The sequence below is a fragment of the Aethalodelphis obliquidens genome, unplaced genomic scaffold, assembly GCF_003676395.1.
Source record: "Aethalodelphis obliquidens isolate GAN/ISIS:26980383/991018 unplaced genomic scaffold, ASM367639v1 scaffold67, whole genome shotgun sequence".
Lineage (NCBI taxonomy): Eukaryota > Metazoa > Chordata > Mammalia > Artiodactyla > Delphinidae > Aethalodelphis > Aethalodelphis obliquidens.
In genome coordinates, this window is record NW_020838011.1 from 9,492,345 (window position 1) to 9,511,119 (window position 18,775).

At 36.8% G+C, this 18,775-nt stretch overlaps 1 protein-coding gene across 1 annotated transcript in view; it reads right to left on the bottom strand.

Moving 5' to 3' along the window:
- TMPRSS11D (transmembrane serine protease 11D) overlaps positions 1-18,775 on the bottom strand; it is a 69,424-nt gene that overhangs the window by 35,132 nt on the left and 15,517 nt on the right. The window contains exons 2-3 of the mRNA XM_027089639.1: positions 12,519-12,640; positions 10,519-10,637 (exon numbers count right to left, since the gene is read on the bottom strand). Coding sequence (XP_026945440.1) covers positions 10,519-10,637; positions 12,519-12,640 — 241 coding nt within the window. The remainder of the gene's footprint in view (positions 1-10,518; positions 10,638-12,518; positions 12,641-18,775) is intronic.

The window sequence follows — 18,775 nt, forward strand, 5'->3', positions numbered from 1 at the left end:
AGGGAGAAAAAAAAGAAAGAAAGAAAAAATAAATAAAATAAAATAATAAAGTTATTAAAATAAAAAATTATTAAAGTAATTTAAAAATAAAGAAGAGAGCAACCAAACCAATAAACAAATCCACCAATGATAACAAGTGCTAGAAACTATACTAAGATAAAGATAAAAATCAAAGTAGTCAGTCTCACGCAGCAAACTCCAAGTCCACAGGTGCTCCCAAAATCCACCGCCTCAATTTTGGGATGATTTGTTTTCTATTCCAGTGTTCCACAGATGCAGGGTACATTGAGTTGATTTTGGAGGTTTAATCCACTGCTTCTGAGGCTGCACAGAGAAATTTCCCTTCCTCTTTGTTCGCACAGCTTCTGGGGTTCAGGTTTGGATTTGGCCCTGCCTCTGCATGTAGGTTTCCCTCTGGCATCTCTTCTTCACCCAGATAGGAGTGGGTTAAAGAGCGGCTGATTAGAGGGCTGTGCCTCACTCAGGCTGGGGGGAGGGAGGGGTACGGAATGCAGGGCGGGCCTGTGGCTGCAGGGGCCCACATGGTGTTGTAACAGCCTGAGGCCCGCTGTGTGTTCTCCCAGGGAAGTTGTCCCTGGATTACGGGACCCTGGCAGTGGCTGGCTGCACAGGCTCCCCAGAAGGGGGGTGTGGATAGTGGCTTGCACACAGGCTTCTTGGTAGCTGCAGCAGCAGCCTGAGCATCTCATGCCCGTCTCTGGGGTCCGCGCTGATAGCCGCAGCTCGTGCCTGTCTCTGAAGCTCGTTTAGGCAGTGTTGTGAATCTCCTCTCCTCGTGCGCCCCAAAGCAATGGTCTGTTGAGTCTTAGGCAGTTCCAGACTTTTTCCTGGACTCCCTCCCAGTTAGTTGTGTCACACTTGCCCCCTTCAGGCTATGTTCACGCATCCAACTCCTCTCCTCTCCCTGGGATCTGAACTCCGAAGCTTGAGCCTCAGCTCTCAGCTCTCACCCACCCCGGTGGGTGAGCAGACAAGCCTCTCAGACTGGTGAGTGCTGGTTGACACCAATCCTCTGTGCGGGAATCTGTCCGCTTTGCCCTCTGCATCCCTGTTGCTGCACTCTTCTCTGTAGCTCCGAAGCTTCCCCCCTTTTCCACCAGTGAAGGGGCTTCCTAGTGTGTGGAAACATTTCCTCCTTCACAGTTCCCTACCAGAGGTGCAGGTTCCGTCCCTATTCTTTTCTCTCTGTTTTTTCTTTCTCCTTTTGCCCTACCCAGGTACATGGGGAGTTTCTTGCATTTTGGGAGGTCTGAGGTCTTCTGCCAGCGTTCAGTAGGTGTGCTGTAGGAGTTGTTCCACATGAACACGTATTTTTGATGTATTTGTGAGGAGGAAGGTGATCTCCATGTCTTACTCCTCTGCCATCTTGAAGGTCTCTTGACAACACTGTCTTTGAATTCTAGAATAGCCTAGAATCCTCAAACCTCAATAATATTCATAATCGATAAGAATTGAAGTGAGATATAGATTATTTAGGTAAATTCTAACAAAGTAACCATCATTAAACCGGTTAATAGGTGAGGTCATACGAAGGGTAAGACATTACACATAGAATGTCTATAATTGTCACATATTTTTCATCTTGAGGGAGAAGAGATCTTATTAGCTACCCCATGAAGGTAAATCATCTTCTTATTTTCAGTACCTTCTTACTTGGTAGGTATATTTTTTGTTTTGTCTTGTATTTTAGTATTTAATGTTGAAATTACATGAACAACTGATGAGGTGGAAGCATCTCTCACATACCTACCTCATAACATTTCTCAATAGGTACAGTTTTGTGCATAATATTCATGAGCTGAGTAATAGTAATAATGTTGTTTTTGTGATTTCAGTCACCCTTCAGTTACAAACTTTCTTTTCTGTTTAATCAGAAGATCTGGAAACTCAATTTTCAGGAAAAAAGATAAAATACATGACAATATAATCTATCTATTACTACAGTACTCTTCAAATATGTATATATATATTTTTTGCGGTATGTGGGCCTCTCACTGTTGTGGCCTCTCCCGTTGTGGAGCACAGGCTCCGGACACGCAGGCTCAGTGGCCATAGCTCACAGGCCCAGCCGCTGCGCAGCATGTGGGATCCTCCCGGACTGGGGCACGAACCCATGTCCCCTGCATCGGCAGGCGGACTCTCAACCACTGCGCCACCAGGGAAGCCCAGAATTTATAATTTTTGAAACACTGTGATAAAATGACCCAAAGGTATGATTCTAAGTTTAATCTAAATACTTGGTCTGAAGCACTGAAGAAGTTTCCACACAATTATGTGGCTCCAGATGCATGAAGTTCATTGGCAGAACTTAACAAATCATGACACTAAGTTGTCATTCCCACCAATCATGCAAGGGTTTTGTTGAAGTTCAGCAAGTGACTTTCCATCTTTCCTGATTTCAACTGGCTACCCTTTCAAATCAAATCAAAGGAGTTTAATTATATTTATATACAAATTTTAAGAAATGTGTTCAAAATCAACAAACATGGTAGGTAATTTTTGTCTCCCAAATTTTTATGTGTGCATGTCTAAGCCCTTAATTTTCAGTAAAACAAAACAACTGAACTCAATCACCTAATGCTGGACACATTGTTAAACATGTATTTCCCAAGTTTTCTCTTATTTATTTAAAAAGTAGTTAAGGGCTTCCCTGGTGGCGCAGTGGTTGAGAGTCCGCCTGCCAATGCAGGGGATACGGGTTCGTGCCCCGGTCTGGGAAGATCCCACATGCCGCGGAGTGGCTGGGCCCGTGAGCCATGGCTGCTGAGCCTGCGTGTCTGGAGCCTGCGCTCCGCAACGGGAGAGGCCACAACGTGAGAGGCCCACGTACCGCAAAAAAAATAAAATAAAATAAAAAAATAAATAAAAAGCAGTTAATTTCTCACACTTATACCTTGAAGGGACAGGGTGTGCGTGTGTGTGTTTAAACATCTTCTAAAAAGCATTGCTTAACCTGGCAGTATGGCTGTAGCCAGTTCTTATGTTACCTAACTGTTCATTTACTTATTCATTATTGTATATTGCATATTCATTACTTCATATGAGGGTTGTCTTCAAATTGCAGGTTTTTAAATTTATTTATGTTTTGCAGGATTCTTCTCAGTCCTCATATTAATTTTTGGGGAGGTTTAGTTTACTTTTAGAGCTAGATAATATAATTTTAAAATCTAGTGGAAACTGTGTATCATTTAAATCTACTGAGAGCCGGTAAAAGTGTGCTGATGCCCAGTCAGTTCTGTTGTGTTACTGCCCACCCCATCCCTCAAGATATTTTCACACACATTGTGTGGAACTACTTGACATAAAACCAAACAAAGGTGCCAGTGTCAATCCATTTGTTAAATAGTAACAAAGCTAAGTTTGTTTATTTCTTCCTTCACTCCTTCTCTCCCTATTTTCTTTTTCTTCTTGTTTAAAAATTCTTTCGTAAAAGAGAAAAACACATGTAGAGTGACATTTGAGTATTTTCTTCCATGACTCCAATAAAATTATTGTGAATCCCTCTCTGGTATGACAACTCCATCTTGGATACCATTGTGGGCTTCATCCTGACTGCAATGACATCTTTATTTTGTGTCCCTAGCACTTAGCACAGGAACCAACAGATAGAATGTATCATTTATTCATTCATTCAACAAATATTTGAATGCTAGCTATGTACCAAATTCTCTTTTAGGCATTAGGCAGCAACCAGTGCTTATTAAATGGCTGTACTAAAAGCCCTGATGGTATAAGGGATGTGATAAGATTAATTGTAAATTGATACTGCTGTCTTTCTCTTCCTGTGCCCTAGTTTTTTTTCATGGTACAGTCATTAGGTATATTTTGGAAAAAATGGCAATTGTTGTTTGCAGAATCTGTTGCAATACCACCCCTGATGCCAAAGGGGAGTTTCAATGGTTCAGTTGATCCCAGGTATGAATCCTGATTGAAGTCCCTTGTTTTATTTGGAGAGGCCCATTCAATCAGAATGCACTCATAGTTTTGATACACATATTTTGCAAACAGATGCTCTCATTATTTCAAAATCACCTTATTCATTTTTTCATTCATTCAACAGTTTTTGAGCACCTCTTATGCTTCACGCTCCCTCTTTCAAGCACTGGGTTACACTGGTGGAGAAAATAGACAGTCCTTGCCATCATGGAGCTTACATCTAATCGGGGAGATACGCACTAATCATATTATCATCCACATTTAAGCAGAATTATAACTGTGATAAGTGCAGCAATATAGTAGAGGGATTTGATCCAGTCAGTGAGATTAGGGAGGCTTCTCAGAGGAATGTTTATGAAACTGAGATCTTCAGGAAGAATCAGAGTTAGCTGGTTGAAGAGAAAGGAAAAGCCTCACAGGTGGAGTGAATGGCACATACAAAGTCCTGAGGTAGGAACAAACAGATTGTGTTTAAGGAATCAAAGGCCAGGACAGTTGTAGCCTAGAAAGCAAGGAGGCTAGAGTTATATAGAAAGGCCAGACCATGAAAGTCTTGTTAGTGTGTGAAGAATTTGGTCTTTATCATCATAATGGGAAGTCACTGAAGTGTTTTAAATGAGAGGATAATAAAATCAGATTTGCAATTTGAGAACAATCTCTCTGGTTGCATGTGGATAAACAATTTTAGGTACAAAATAACGTAAATTAGTTATGGTGCTATTTTGGCACTTTGGTGTAGAGGTCATGGCTTGGATGGTTATGGTGGTAGCAGATATGGAGAGAAATGAGTGGATCTGAGGGAAATACAGGGGATAAAACCTACAGGGGTTGGTAATAGATTGGATATTTGGAATGACATAGAGCAGTATGTCAAGGATGAATTCTAGGTTTCTGGTTTGGAAAACTGAATAAATGGTATTATCATCAATGGAGTTAGGATTATGGGAAGAAGGCTAGTATGGCGTGGAGGGATCATGAGTTTGATTTAGGGACATAATATATTTGAGATGTTTTTACAACAGCCAAGTAGAGATATTAAGCTGGCAGTTGGGGGAAAAGGTCTGAAGTACAGAAGAAAAGTCTGGGCTGACGACAGCATGAGTCATTAGTATATAAGTGTTGGTAGAAGTAATGGTCATGGGTGAGATCATCTAGAGATAGAAAATAATGTGAGAGGAGAGGAGCGCATAGGTCAAAGAGTTGGGGAATTTCAACATTTAATGTTAGTGTAGAGGAGGGTGAATCTATAAAAGATACAGAGGAGAAGGAGTGGCCAGAGAGGCACGATGAGAAAAACAGGTGATTCGGTGGCATGGATATCTTGTGTGAAAACCACATAATCATAGACTTTTTGAGGTAGAATGTACTATAAAAATCATCTAGTTCAATGATTTTATTTTACTAATGAATAAACTGTGAACCAGAAGAGTGAATTGCTTAATATAATAGAAATTCTGGGATTATTCCACAGCTCATTAAGTATTAATTAACACTGCTGACTATGGAACAAGGATAATGATGGTACTCATGTTACCACTGGTAAGTGGTATGATTCTTGAACTTGAAATCAGGAGACCTTGGTTTGAATTTTTGTTCTGTCACTTTCCAGTTGAATGGCCTTTGTCACGTTTCTTAATCTCTCACAGTATTCACTTACCCATCTATAAAAATTACATGCCCATTGTGAGTTGAAGGTTAGATGATATATGTAAAAGTGCTTTATGAACTATAAAATACTACATTAGAGTATTATCCAAAGTGTTTCTACAGAAGTATGAATAAATGAGATTAACTGTAGAAATCATACATCAGACGAATTTCAAGGGGAATCTTTCTCTGCCAGATGTTTAATTATAAAGCCACAGTAAATAGCTGGGTACTGGTACAGACAAAGACTAGTCAGTGAAAGAGAGAGGAGTACAGAAAAAAGAAAAGGAGGAATTTAGTGTATGATAAAGACGGCACAACAAATAAATCCATTGCACTATTTAATATACTGTTTTGGTACCACCACCTAGCTCTTTTAGGGGAAAAAGCTGGATCTCTATCTTATTACAAAATAAATTACAGGTGAATCAAAGATAAAATTGATAATTTTGGCTACCTAAAAAATTAAATCTATATGGCAGTAAAAAAAAACCCTAGATTATAAACAAGGTTGAAAGTCAAATCTCGTTAGAGAAATATATGCAAATGAATAACAGGCAAATTTTAATATTTTAACAAGGAAAGAATTTTTTTCCCTAGATTTATATAAAAACACAAAGGCTCCAGTAAGAAAATGGGCAAGGTCATGACCAGGCAATTCACAAATGAAATTATAAAAATGACCTATTACTATAGGGAGACAGATTAAATCTTACTAGTAATCAAAGAAATGCAAACCAAAATAATAGTGAGATATCACTTCTTACCTATTGAATTAGCAACAATTAATAAGGTTTACAATGCATAGTGTTAATGCTGTAGGGGAAATAAGCATACCTATGCATACTTATATACTGGTGGTAAGAATGTAAACTTGGGCACTTCTGGAGTGCAATCTAGAAATTAAAATAAATGTTAAAAATGCATAGATCACTATATTGATATAAACAAATGGTTGAATTAGTACATGGAGAAACTAGACAAACAGAAGAATTTCAAATATTCTTTAAATATTCAAAGCATAACTCGTTACTCCTCCACTTCTTATGTGTGGCCTGTACATAGTGTCTTTCTTCCAAAGAGTATAATATGGAAAAGGGAGGGAGTAACTTTACAGTGTAGAAATCTGGCCAACACTACTTCAGCCAGGTGATCAAGGTCAACAGTGGTAAGTCATGTTGATATTATGTACCCCACTTCATATGATGTAATGAAAATGACCCTTTTCCTCTATAGTCTTCCTCCTTAAAACCCCAAACCCCAGTCAAACCATAAGAAAAAACATCAGAAGGCCTCCAATTGTGGGACATTTCTACAAAATACCTGACTAGTATTCCTCAAAACTGTCAAGGTTATCGAAAACAAGGAAAATCTGGGGAACTGTCATAGTCTACAAGAGCCTAAGGAGACATGACAACTCTGTAATTTGCTATCCTGGATGGGATCAGGAAATGGAAAAGAACATTAAGTAAAAACAAAGGAAATCTGAATAAAATACAGAATTTGGTTAATAACAATGTATTAATATTGGATGATTAATTGCAATAAATATACTATTGTAATATAAAACATTAATCATAGAGGAAACTGGGTGTGATGTATATGAGAACTCTATATTATCTTTGCAACTTTTCTATAAATCTAAAATGCTTCTAAAATAAAATCTTTATTAAAATTGAAGAAGAAATTTAAAAATCTCTAGAGAGAAATAAAAGCATAAACCCTATATTCTGATAATTCTACTTCTGGGAATATGTCCCAAGAATATAATCACTCAGGTGTGCAAGGATGTATCAACAAGACTGGTCATCAGAATATTGGATATAATAGTGAAAAACTGGAAACAATTTGAACATCTGTCAACAGAGGACTGGTTAAATAAAATATTGTACCTTTACGCACTATAATACTATTTATTTATTTAAAATGGCATATTTCTTCATTGATATTTAAATACCTCTATGACATATTTTTTGAGAAAAAAGTGGTAGTAAACAAGCATGTATAGTCTTATTCCACTGACAGAAAATTATATGTGTTTGTGCATGGATGATTATGCAGTTTTCATGAAAAGTACTTGGAACATCAAAATATTAAAAATGGATATATTAGTATTGAGATTTTGTGCATATTTCTTTCTCTTTATATTTCTTGAATGCCTTGACTTTTCTACTTTTTTATTATCTTTGCAACAAAAGACAATACTAAAATTATTTTCATTTTGATAACACTTTATACATTACAATTTACTTTATAGACCACTTTTGAGAGTAATTCAAGAATAACAAATTAGATTGTATAATTTTTTTGTCATTGGGATTGGATTTTAAAGACTTACTGAATATCTTCCAAATGTGCTGGTAGTACTTTTGAAAAGAAACTTAGTTTATGTTTTTCACATTGCTGAATATGTACGTTGTGCTTTATGCCTTATGCTGTTTCTCTCCATATCAGTCTTTTGCAATTTTACATATGCTCTATGAAGGATGCGCTGACCTGACATATCTGATCTGTCTGGCAGGAACTGAGTGACGTCTTTAGGGCTGGGGATGTCTCTGGCATCTTGCTTTAATGACAAATAGTTGGGTTCTAATTCCCTATAATGAAGCTGGGATTCTCAATATACATACTTACAGTTTGCTCCCTTTTATTAGACTGGGTAAATAGCTGAAACATTACATGATGTCTTTGTGTGGATGTGAGGACTTCATTATGAATAACTGTCCTCAGACTGACCTCCTGAGATGTTTGTCTCTAGTGTCTTCGTCAAGAAATTTAAGAATGTCTCTTGCAGTGTTAATCACAAGAAAATCTGTTCAGATTTGCATGTTGCCCTCTGCCTGAGACAGAGGTACTCACAGGCTCTTTGTATTTGTCTGTGTAGTTTGTATTTGTGTGTGTATTTTGTGGGGTCCAGTCTCAGAGTAGTATTACTAACCCAAGCACCGATTATTGCATAAATCAGCACCTTTCAACGTCTAAACTGTGTGGGCAGTCAGTCGTGAAGTAATTCATTACTAATGACAAAGTACCAAAGTTTTTAAAAACTGGCACTTTTAAATAAATGTGAATAAATTTAAGGATATTCTTTAAATACTAAAAAAAAAAAAAGAATGTCTCTTGGTTTGAAGTCTAAACAATGGGCTCTCATGATGCAAATGATATAACTAAATATTCCTATTGATTTTTTAAGAGCAGGTTGGGAAGAGAAAGTAGGAAGTTGGGGAGGTGGATTGCTTTGGTAAGCCTAAAATGGAAGTTTTATGTGCATTTCCACATTTTCTGGAATATGCCCTAATTCAAGTTTTAACCCCTTGTCTTTCTTCTGGACCACGGTAATGAGCTTCTAACTAGCGTTACTGTGTGCAGGCTCTTCTCTTTATAGTATAATTTTTATATTCGGAACATGAATCTGTCAGATCCTGTTTGCATCATTCTGCCTCTAGCTCAAGACTTTCTCTCTACAAGATAAAACCCAAACATTTTAGCTAAGCACATTCTCCTCTCTATGCCTTGGCTCATATTTTAGCTGTGGTGTGCCCTACTCATTCTAAAGCTAACCTGAAAAGAGTCATCTTTTATAAGACGCTGTCTCTGATCTCCATAATTGGATATCATTTATCCTCTTACCACAAACTTACATCTGCGTTGCTCTCATGTCACATACTCACTGCATACCTTATTTTATAAATATTTGTAAGCTTGTTTAATCTCCCATGTTAGACTAACCTCCATGAGGACAGATCCAATATCTACTCCACTTTTTGTATGTCCACAGCATTAGACAGGATTGATGTTTAAAAAAAGTTTATTGAAGGAACAGGAGGCTCCCACTTCTGGCATAATAAACTGATGTTCCCCAATATTAACCCTACCACTGCCTCCTGGCCTAGATTCTGTTCCCAGATTATTCTGACTCAGCTGCTTATTCTGATTAAACATTTAAATTATATACTGACTTCCCTTGCTCTAATTTAATGCTCACCAAGCACTTTTCTCAATACTTGGCTCCCAGTGTAGTTTGCCCCTAGGGGAAAAGGGTGTTAGACAAGTAGATGATTCAGTCCCCCAGCCATGATAATTCTCATTATAGATTAACTCAGTGGTTCCCAAAGTGTGGTCCCTGGACCATAGTATCAGCATCACCTGGGAACTTGTTAGAAATGCAAATTCTAATTACTGAATCAGAAACTCTGACACTGGGGCCTAGAACTCTATTTTTAATAAGCCTTCCAGGTGATTTTGCTAAAGTTTTAGAACCATTGGATTAATTTATAACCTTAGGAATCTTAGAAAACGTTAAGTAAGTGAGCAACCCTGAGATTGTTCAGCTCTGACTCTGCAGGGCTGAAGGCCAAACCCTGGTCTGTGATGATAAACCAGTGCTAAGGGTCTGCTTGTGAGGTTTCCTGGTAAGCAGCCTGGGGGCCTTTTCAAGTGAGAGCCCAGGCTTTCTTTGTATATTTTCTATGTCAATCATTGAACCAAAGTATGACATTCTCCAAACTATGTTAATATGTATTTTAACACCTACTACCCATATGTTTAGTTGGATAAGAAAAAAGGAAAGAAGGCAAAATGAAAAGGATTTAAAAAGACAATCTCGAGGGTAGGAAAAATGCTCAAATTGCATAAACAATAGACTTCCAATCTTTGAAGTCATAATCATAAAAAATGTTTACTCATGACCTAAAACTTTTCACTCATGATGTAAGAAAATATGAATAAGAACAAGTGTACAAATTGTACAAAGTGTACAAATTGACTTGGAAAAAGCACAATGAAACATCTTTAACCATTTGGGGAGGAGAATATGCAGAGCATCTAGGAGTTGCAAATATATCACAAAATATTAGGTTTATTATCATAATTGTTTTATGATATAATAAAGAGGAAATGCAAATATTAACTTACCGCAGACTCAATTTTTTCACTCAAAGATCTATATTTCTGTGTAATTGGTGAACTTAGCTCATCAGTATATTGAACATTTAGTATTTGTAAGCTGCTACTGTAAAAGTACTCTTTTTGCCCTGTAAAACAAAGAAAAGGCAGGATCAATCTCACATTACTAAGTACTTTAATCTGTATTTTATACAGGATTATAGGAGGCTATGTTATACAATTAAAAAATATTTGATTCCCTTGAAAGAAAACTCTAAACTTAATATAATGTAACTATAATAAAATTATTTTTCTTTCAGTTTTTAAAAAGATTGGCAATGCTGGAAGTGTTAAAAATGCATGAAAATCAGAGCAGCATTATTTGAGAAATTAAATTGTTCAGTATCATAATTTTCATTCTTACTATATTTTAGGGAGATTTGTGATTACAGATTTATTCATTCAGGAAATATTAATGTCTATAATACACTATTATTCATTTATAATTAAGGAATAAAGTAATTCTGAATAGTTTTAAAAATTATTTCAAATACTATTCTTTTTAGAGGAATTAGTGACTTATTGGTTCTCTGGATTAAGCTAGAAAATAACTTCCGACAAGAAAGCTAATCTGGTTGTTCAATGTGAACTATTTCCATCACAAAGGGTCTTCCAATGGATATATTAAGCTATGTGAAGGAAATAAAAATTCCTAAAACATACTTGTCCTTACCTTAGAAACATTATGAACATGGACATAACCTAACCTGTCTCAGGAAAAAATTCCATGCTTCCATTTGATCATTCACATACATAATTTATGCAGAGAAATACCTCAATCAGGGAAAGCATTTGAGATCATGGGGATAGGGTTGTGTGGTCCTTTGTGGCAGAAGGACAAGTCTTTCTAGGGCCATAAGTGGTCGCTGGTATACACTTTGAAGAGGACTTATTTAAGGCTTCACCCTTTGTGTTTAAGTGTGACAATACAGTGCTGTTAAGAGCGAAAATTCATTAGTTTAATCTGAAACTTGATGTTTGTTTTTCACTCTTCCGTAATTCACCTTGGACATATTTGTCTCTAGGTAATTTGATAGCAAAATGTAGTCAAAAGCAAAATTTAGCCACAACTTTATAACTAGATTGACTGAAAAGATTATTCCTAGTTACTAGAATAAATAAGTTTGTTCTTACTCAGTCTCCACACTCATACATACCCATATGCCTTCACACTCTGCCCCACCCTGCCCCAATGATTTAAATAATTTAACAGGATTATAGCAAAATTAAAAAAAAAACTCGAAGTGTTTTTTCAGGTGAAGGAAACAGATTATAACATATATTATCTAGTGAAATTTGACACATTTTATCTACATTAAAACATCTGAAAGAATATTCACTGAGATATTAAGTTGTTTGTGAATGAGCAGGGTATATGCATTCTTTATATTATTTCTTTGTTTCCTACTTTTATGATGTAATGAAAAATTAAAGAAACTAAGAGGAAAAAAAGGAACAGAATCCTTTTTAAAGTTTGTTTTTAAACCTCTTTCTACTTCTTAACTTCAAATTCATCTCCTATCATAATTGTTCTGCTCCTAAGATTATTTTCGGGAGACAGGTCGTGAATTAACAAATATTTAGATACATCCAACTTTTAGATGTTGAAACTTAAGGTCCTTTGCAAATTTTAAATGAAGAAGGAAATCATGGTATTAATGAAAGAACAAAACAAGTGAACTCTAGCATCAGAAAAATATTGAGTTTTTTCCCTTGGCTAGAATAATTCTTGTCTGGGTTTAATGTTGTTTAGTATACTAAAAAAGGCCAAAAGAAAAAGAAGAGAAAAAATACTGAATTAGAGAAAATATAGACATGAACATATATTCAGGGGTATATGAATAAATATATAATTATGTTGTATTAAGAAATAGAAGTGGCAATAAAAGTGAGAATGCCAAACTTTTAATCTGAAAGTATATTTAGTTAATTCATCTGAAGAGTGGTATATCCAATCTTCTGGTACTTACCAAAAGCTAAAAAGTAGACAAGTAAACCTGTGGTCACTGCCAGGATCGCCACAACTGCGATGACAACAAAACATACTATGGATGGATTCACAGATCTTGAGGCCGATGGCACCCCTGATGGCCTTAGAACAAGAGAAAAGATCAAAGACCACTCATTTCACTCAGAGAAGCAATCATTTCAGCTCTCATGATCATTTTCTGCCTTCTGAAGTCTCTTAGCTTGCACATGGCTCTATTATAGAAAACCGATTGTTTCTTGATAGGAATATAGTTCTGGAAATGAAATCTAACTGAACAACACTCTCCTTCAACACTCTCCTTAATGGTTTTTCTTTCAATTTTTTTTTCAGCACTAAAATGTTGACATTTAGATAGTTTGATAGACAAATAAGGAAATCTGACCTCAGGTTTGCAATTGCTTTTCCTTCTTCTGCCAGTTGATGAGGTTCTCAAGAATAACAACTATTTCTGTTTTACTACAACTCCTTCTAAGACCCTATGTTGGACACTACTGTAGTAAGCTCCCTTACCTGGGCACCATCCTCAGGGATGTGCTGAAGAGAGATCATTTTGGGTGGGGAGAGGGGTGGAGGGAGTCAGACAGTAGCATTTCTCACTGTAATATTCTCCGGGTTATTAAAATGGGGATATGTCTAGAGGCTGAGAGCTGAGATCCAGGAGAGTAATAAGCACCTGTAATTAATTAGAACTATACCAGCAGCAGAGGATTTGCATAATTTTTTTCACCCATGAAATCATCAACAGCAGTGTAAGTCAGTAGATTTGTACTAACAGTATCTGGTATTATATTACGCATATAATCCAAGTACTTCCTCATGGCTTCTCTCCCTACCACACACACACTCACACTGGGGAGGTCACCAGAAGAGCTTAATGTGAATTCCTGTTTTATCCCTTGTTTGCTTGGAGATCATATTGTCATTTATCTGAGATTTTCTTCATCTGAAAAAATGGAAATAATACTTGCCTCGCAAGGCTAATTTGAAAATCAGTGAGGTTATATTAAGTGTATAAAGTATATATTTCTATTAAGTAGGTTATCCACTAGACTGTGAGAACCTTGAGGATAAAGATGGTATTCATGCATATGTTTCTGATAGTTTGTAGGGTACCTGGCATATATAGGTGGTCCATAGATTTATGATATTTATAAACATTTGTTGTATGTGTTAACTCCTGGGTGTGTTTTAGATTTAAAAGCCTTAACAGAACTGAAAAGCACTTACATTTATCTAGAATATAGCCAGATTTCCATTTTTTCTATTTGTTTTGCTAACATTCTGGTATAAGTGGGAATGGAATGCTCTGAGAGTCAGTGATTCCCAGACTTTAGTTTTCACAGCAGGGTTGCCTGATATTGTTTGGGCTCTACCCAACTCACATACTGATGAAAGGGCATATCCTGGTATTTTACATTGTACCACCTGCACATTGTATGCTATGGCTATGGGACCAGTATCATTTCAGAAGATTATTGGAGGTGGACATAGACTTGCCAACTTTCAATTTTGTTGAATAAACACATTAAACATTACAAAAATTGACCACACTCAAATATTATTTTTTAGTAAAAGGGCATTTAAATTGATAAAAGTAGGAAGGACATAATCTCATAATAACAAATTAGATGAATAATTTAGCTCTAGCTTAATGATGTCTTTTTACTACATTGCTCTTATTTGTTCATTTTGCTATGCTAATCAAAACTGACTTTCAGCGACACTGGTCCAGAGTCCAACATTTGGGAATGACTAACTGTAGTAATTTTCTAGTAGGATAAAATTGGCCCATTGACATTTGCTGACTTTCTGAGCCTCAGTTTACTCTTCTGTTTCCTACTGGGTTTGTTGTGCCAATGACATGTGGTGACAGTTGCACAGTGTTTGGCATTTGTAAGTTCAGTAAATATCTGTGGGTACTCAGCAGGGGAGAGTCAAAAGAAGAGCTGGAAGCAAGCCAACCCAAATAAGTTTTATACTGATTGACCCCCTACCTCAACAACAAGGGACTGTATCAATTTACATTCCCACCAACAGTGCAAGAGGGTTCCCTTTTCTCCACACTCTCTCCAGCATTTACTGTTTGTAGATTTGTTGCCATTCTGACCGGTGTGAGGTGATACCTCATTGTAGTTTTGATTTTCATTTCTCTAATGATTAGTCATACTGAGCATTCTTTCATGTGTTTGTTGACTATCTGTATATCTTCTTTGGAGAAATGTCTATTTAGATTTTCTGCCCATTTCTAGATTGGGTTGTTTGTTTTTTTGATATTGAGCTGCATGAGCTGCTTGTAAATTTTGGACATTAATCCTTTGTCAGTTGCTTCATTTGCAAATATTTTCTCCCATTCTGAGGGTTGTCTTTTCCTCTTGTTTATGTTTTCCTTTGCTGTGCAAAAGCTTTTAAGTTTCATTAGGTCCCATTTGTTTATTTTTGTTTTTATTTCCATTTCTCTAGGAGGTGGTTCAAAAAGGATCTTGCTGTGATTTATGTCATAGAGTGTTCGTCTATGTTTTCCTCTAAGAGTTTTATAGTGTCTGGTCTTACATTTAGGTCTTTAATCCATTTTGAGTTTACTTTTGTGTATGGTGTTAGGGAGTGTTCTAATTTCATTCTTTTACATGTAGCTGTCCAGTTTTCCCAGCACCACTTATTGAAGAGGCTTTCTCTTCTTCATTGTATATTCTTGCCTCCTTTATCAAAAATAAGGTGACAGAGTGAAGTAAGTCAGAAAGAGAAAAACAAATACCATATGCTAACACATATATATGGAATCTAAAAAACAAATAAAAATAAAGTGGTCTGAAGAACCTAGGGGCAGTACAGGAATAAGGACGCAGATGTAGAGAATGGACTTGAGGACATGGGGTGGGGGGAAGGGTAGGTTGGGATGAAGTGAAAGAGTGGCATGGACTAATATATACTACCAAATGTAAAATAGATAGCTAGTGGCAAGCAGCTGCATAGCACAGGGAGATCAGCTCGGTGCTTTGTGACCACCTAGAGGGATGGGAGAGGGAGGGTGAGAGGGAGACCCAAGAGGAAGGAGATATGGGGATATATGTATATGTATAGCTGATTCACTTTGTTATAAAGCAGAAACTAACACACCATTATAAAGCAATTATACTCCAATAAAGATGTTTTAAAAAAAAACCCCAAACAAGGGACTGACTGTATTTCCAGAGGTGAATAGAAGTATCAAGATTTACGAGTGTAGAATGAGAAGTTACTAAAAAACAAGGCTTAAATTGGAAGCCAAAATACCAAAAAGCAAAAACCATAGGCTAGAGTCAGCATATGCTTTAGCTTGGATGAGCCTCCCATGGGAATGGCTTTAGAACCAACCTTGCTTCAGTTCATGGAAAACATATTAAACCCAATGGCTAAAAAGCACCATGAGACATGTGACTCAATAAACAAAGGGTGTGGAGCTCAAATTACCTTAATCTCACAAGCCATTATTAATTACATAAGAATAGGTTGTTCCACCTTGTAGAAACTGCTGAAGAAATATCTGCTCTCTTGTTAGCAGTGCAGCTTGTCATTGAACCTCTGTATGTGGCTGATTATAAAGCTTATGCCAACACACACTGAATTGTGTACAATATTTGCTCTGCAAACTATTAGAGAAAATATATTTGCTAACACTGTCTGAATTTTGACTCATATTCAGTGGAAATCTTCAAGCAAATACTTTGCTTTTAAAGCATGATCCTGATTAGTAAAAGTTTTAGTGGTTGTGTTTAAACAGCAAAACAAATATGCAGTTGTGAAATATTTAACCAGCTTCCACCTCCTTCTTTCTCTCTCTCATTGACTTGGAAAATTACATGAATTTAGAAAACTTATTCTGTGCTCTTATTATGAGAACCTAAGTGTCAGACTTTATACATGCTTATTGCCTATCTTCATATTAGTCTTGTAAGATGGGTATTATGATCCCTATTTGGAATATAGGAAAACTGAGGTTCAGAAAGTAAATAACTCAGGAATGACAGAGCTGGAAATGGAAACCAGGGTGGTTAGAATAAAAGAACATGGGCTTCCTCTGATGTAGACTTCCTCCCTCACACTATAGAGATGGAAAAAATTTGGGGACTCCTATCTCTTGTGACATCACTTGGAGGAAGCAAAGGGAATCAACATCTATTGAGTGCTTATTAAATTGAGTGCTAGGATTTTGTTCTTACACATAGTAAATGTGTAATAAAATAATTGTTGATTTAATTTTAATTTGAAATTACACCTTACATTAATATATCAGATTTATGTAGGAATACTAGTTAACTTCTGCCATTGACACATAGTTAGAAGCAATATATGGTTGTGGATTAATAGAGTCACTTGGCAATAACTTTTCATTATTTGTAAGAATAGAGGAAAACAGCGACAGGGTAATTGCAAATTCAGATATACATAGTATGTCCGTAGAGGACTTTTAGACAATTTTGTGTCCATTTAAATAAGATTTCAGGTATGATAGTAACAGAGATTTGGTCCACGGTTGTTTTCTCCTGATGTGTATTCTTCCTCAATGATCCCATCCTATGCCCTGGTTTCAGCAAACATATAATAAGGTAATATTTTCTAAGATAGATCTTCAGCCCAGACTTCTGTCTTTGAGCTCTACATCATTATTTTCAATTATGCATTGGACATCTTATGGATGTTTTAGAACCTCCTTAAATATAACAGTTCAGTTCAAAACTGAACTTGCTTTTTCTCCAGCCTGCACTCATGTCCCACTATTTCTAATATTGGTGAATGTCACTACCATCTATCTGGTACCGTTAAAGATCCAGGAATTAGCTGTACCTGCTCCCTCTTGGTAAGTTCCCACATTCGAGAGGTCATTGGTGCTTAGACCTACTGCCTAAATCTTTCTGTCCATCACCTCTATCTCTTTCTTAATTCTGGCTGCTATTATTTTGTATTATGTGAAATACCTCTTAAATGTTCTCCCTTCTTCCATTATCAAGAGACATTTGGTGAGTGCCTGCAATGTTCTAGGAAAAATTTAATTTCTGGGAATACAATGAAAAGAATCATAGCACTCCTAATAATGGGGGGAGAGAAATGAGTAAGATAAATAAAGAAAAGAAAAGAAAAAATAGGAAGAAGTATAAGTACTGGGTGCTGAAAATTTAGATAGAGTGGCCAGGAAAGCCTTTGCTGAGGAGTTGACATTTGAGTAAAGATCAGAAGGAGGTGAGTGAGCAAGCCATGAATATACCAGGGGGAGAATTATCTAGGCAGATAAACAGCAGTTTGAAGGCCCTGAGCAAGGAGCTCACATGGTAAATTTGAGGACCAGCAAGACAGACAGCTGAACTGGAGTGGAGTGAGAAAGTTAGGGGTGGTGGATACTGGAGGAAAATAAGGTCAGAAAGATAATGATCAGGGAATCAGTGGTTTGGGGAAGATCACTTAAGGCTTTGAAGGTAAGGACTTTGGTCTTTATTCTCAGTGAGACAAAGTCTTTGAGGGTTTTGAGCAAAGACTGACCTCAGATCTATTTCTTCAATAGGATCACTCTGGGTACTTTGCGGGGAATAGTGGGCCTGGATGGTGTGGGAGACCACTTAGGAGGTCATTAAATAATCGAAGTGAGAGACGATGGTAGTTTAGACAAGGGTGGTAGCAGTGGAGGTGGTAAGAAGTAGTCAGAGTGTGGATATATTTCGAATTTAGACCCTAGAGGATTTGCTGATGATTCACTTATGAGATGTGGGAAAAAGAGAAATCCAGATCGAATTCAAAATTTTTGCCTCTTTCCAATGAATTCAAGATTTTTGCCTCTTTCCAGTCAACACTTTAAAATCCTTCAAAGGATTTAAAAAATGTAGATCTTAGGGTCTGACACCCTCCCCTTCCAATAATACCTCATTTGAAATTTTTCTATAGCTCATGAAAATCCTCAGATGGCATTCAAATCTTCCATGGCATTTAAGGCCAATCATATCACCCCTGCAGCTTCATCGTCTGCCACATCCTCACCTGCCCACTTGACCCCAGCCAGATCAAATGTCACAGCCCCTTCTGTATGTGATGTCTTTTGCGTGGAAAATGTCATACCTGGTTAATTCTCATTTTATCCTTAAAATAATTTAAACGTCTTTCATTTCCCTCCAGGTAGATACCTTTTTCTCCTCATCTGATCTCATAATGCTCAATGAATTTCTCTGTTGCAGTCCCTTATCCCCTCATGTGCATCCATAGTCTAGGCTGTAA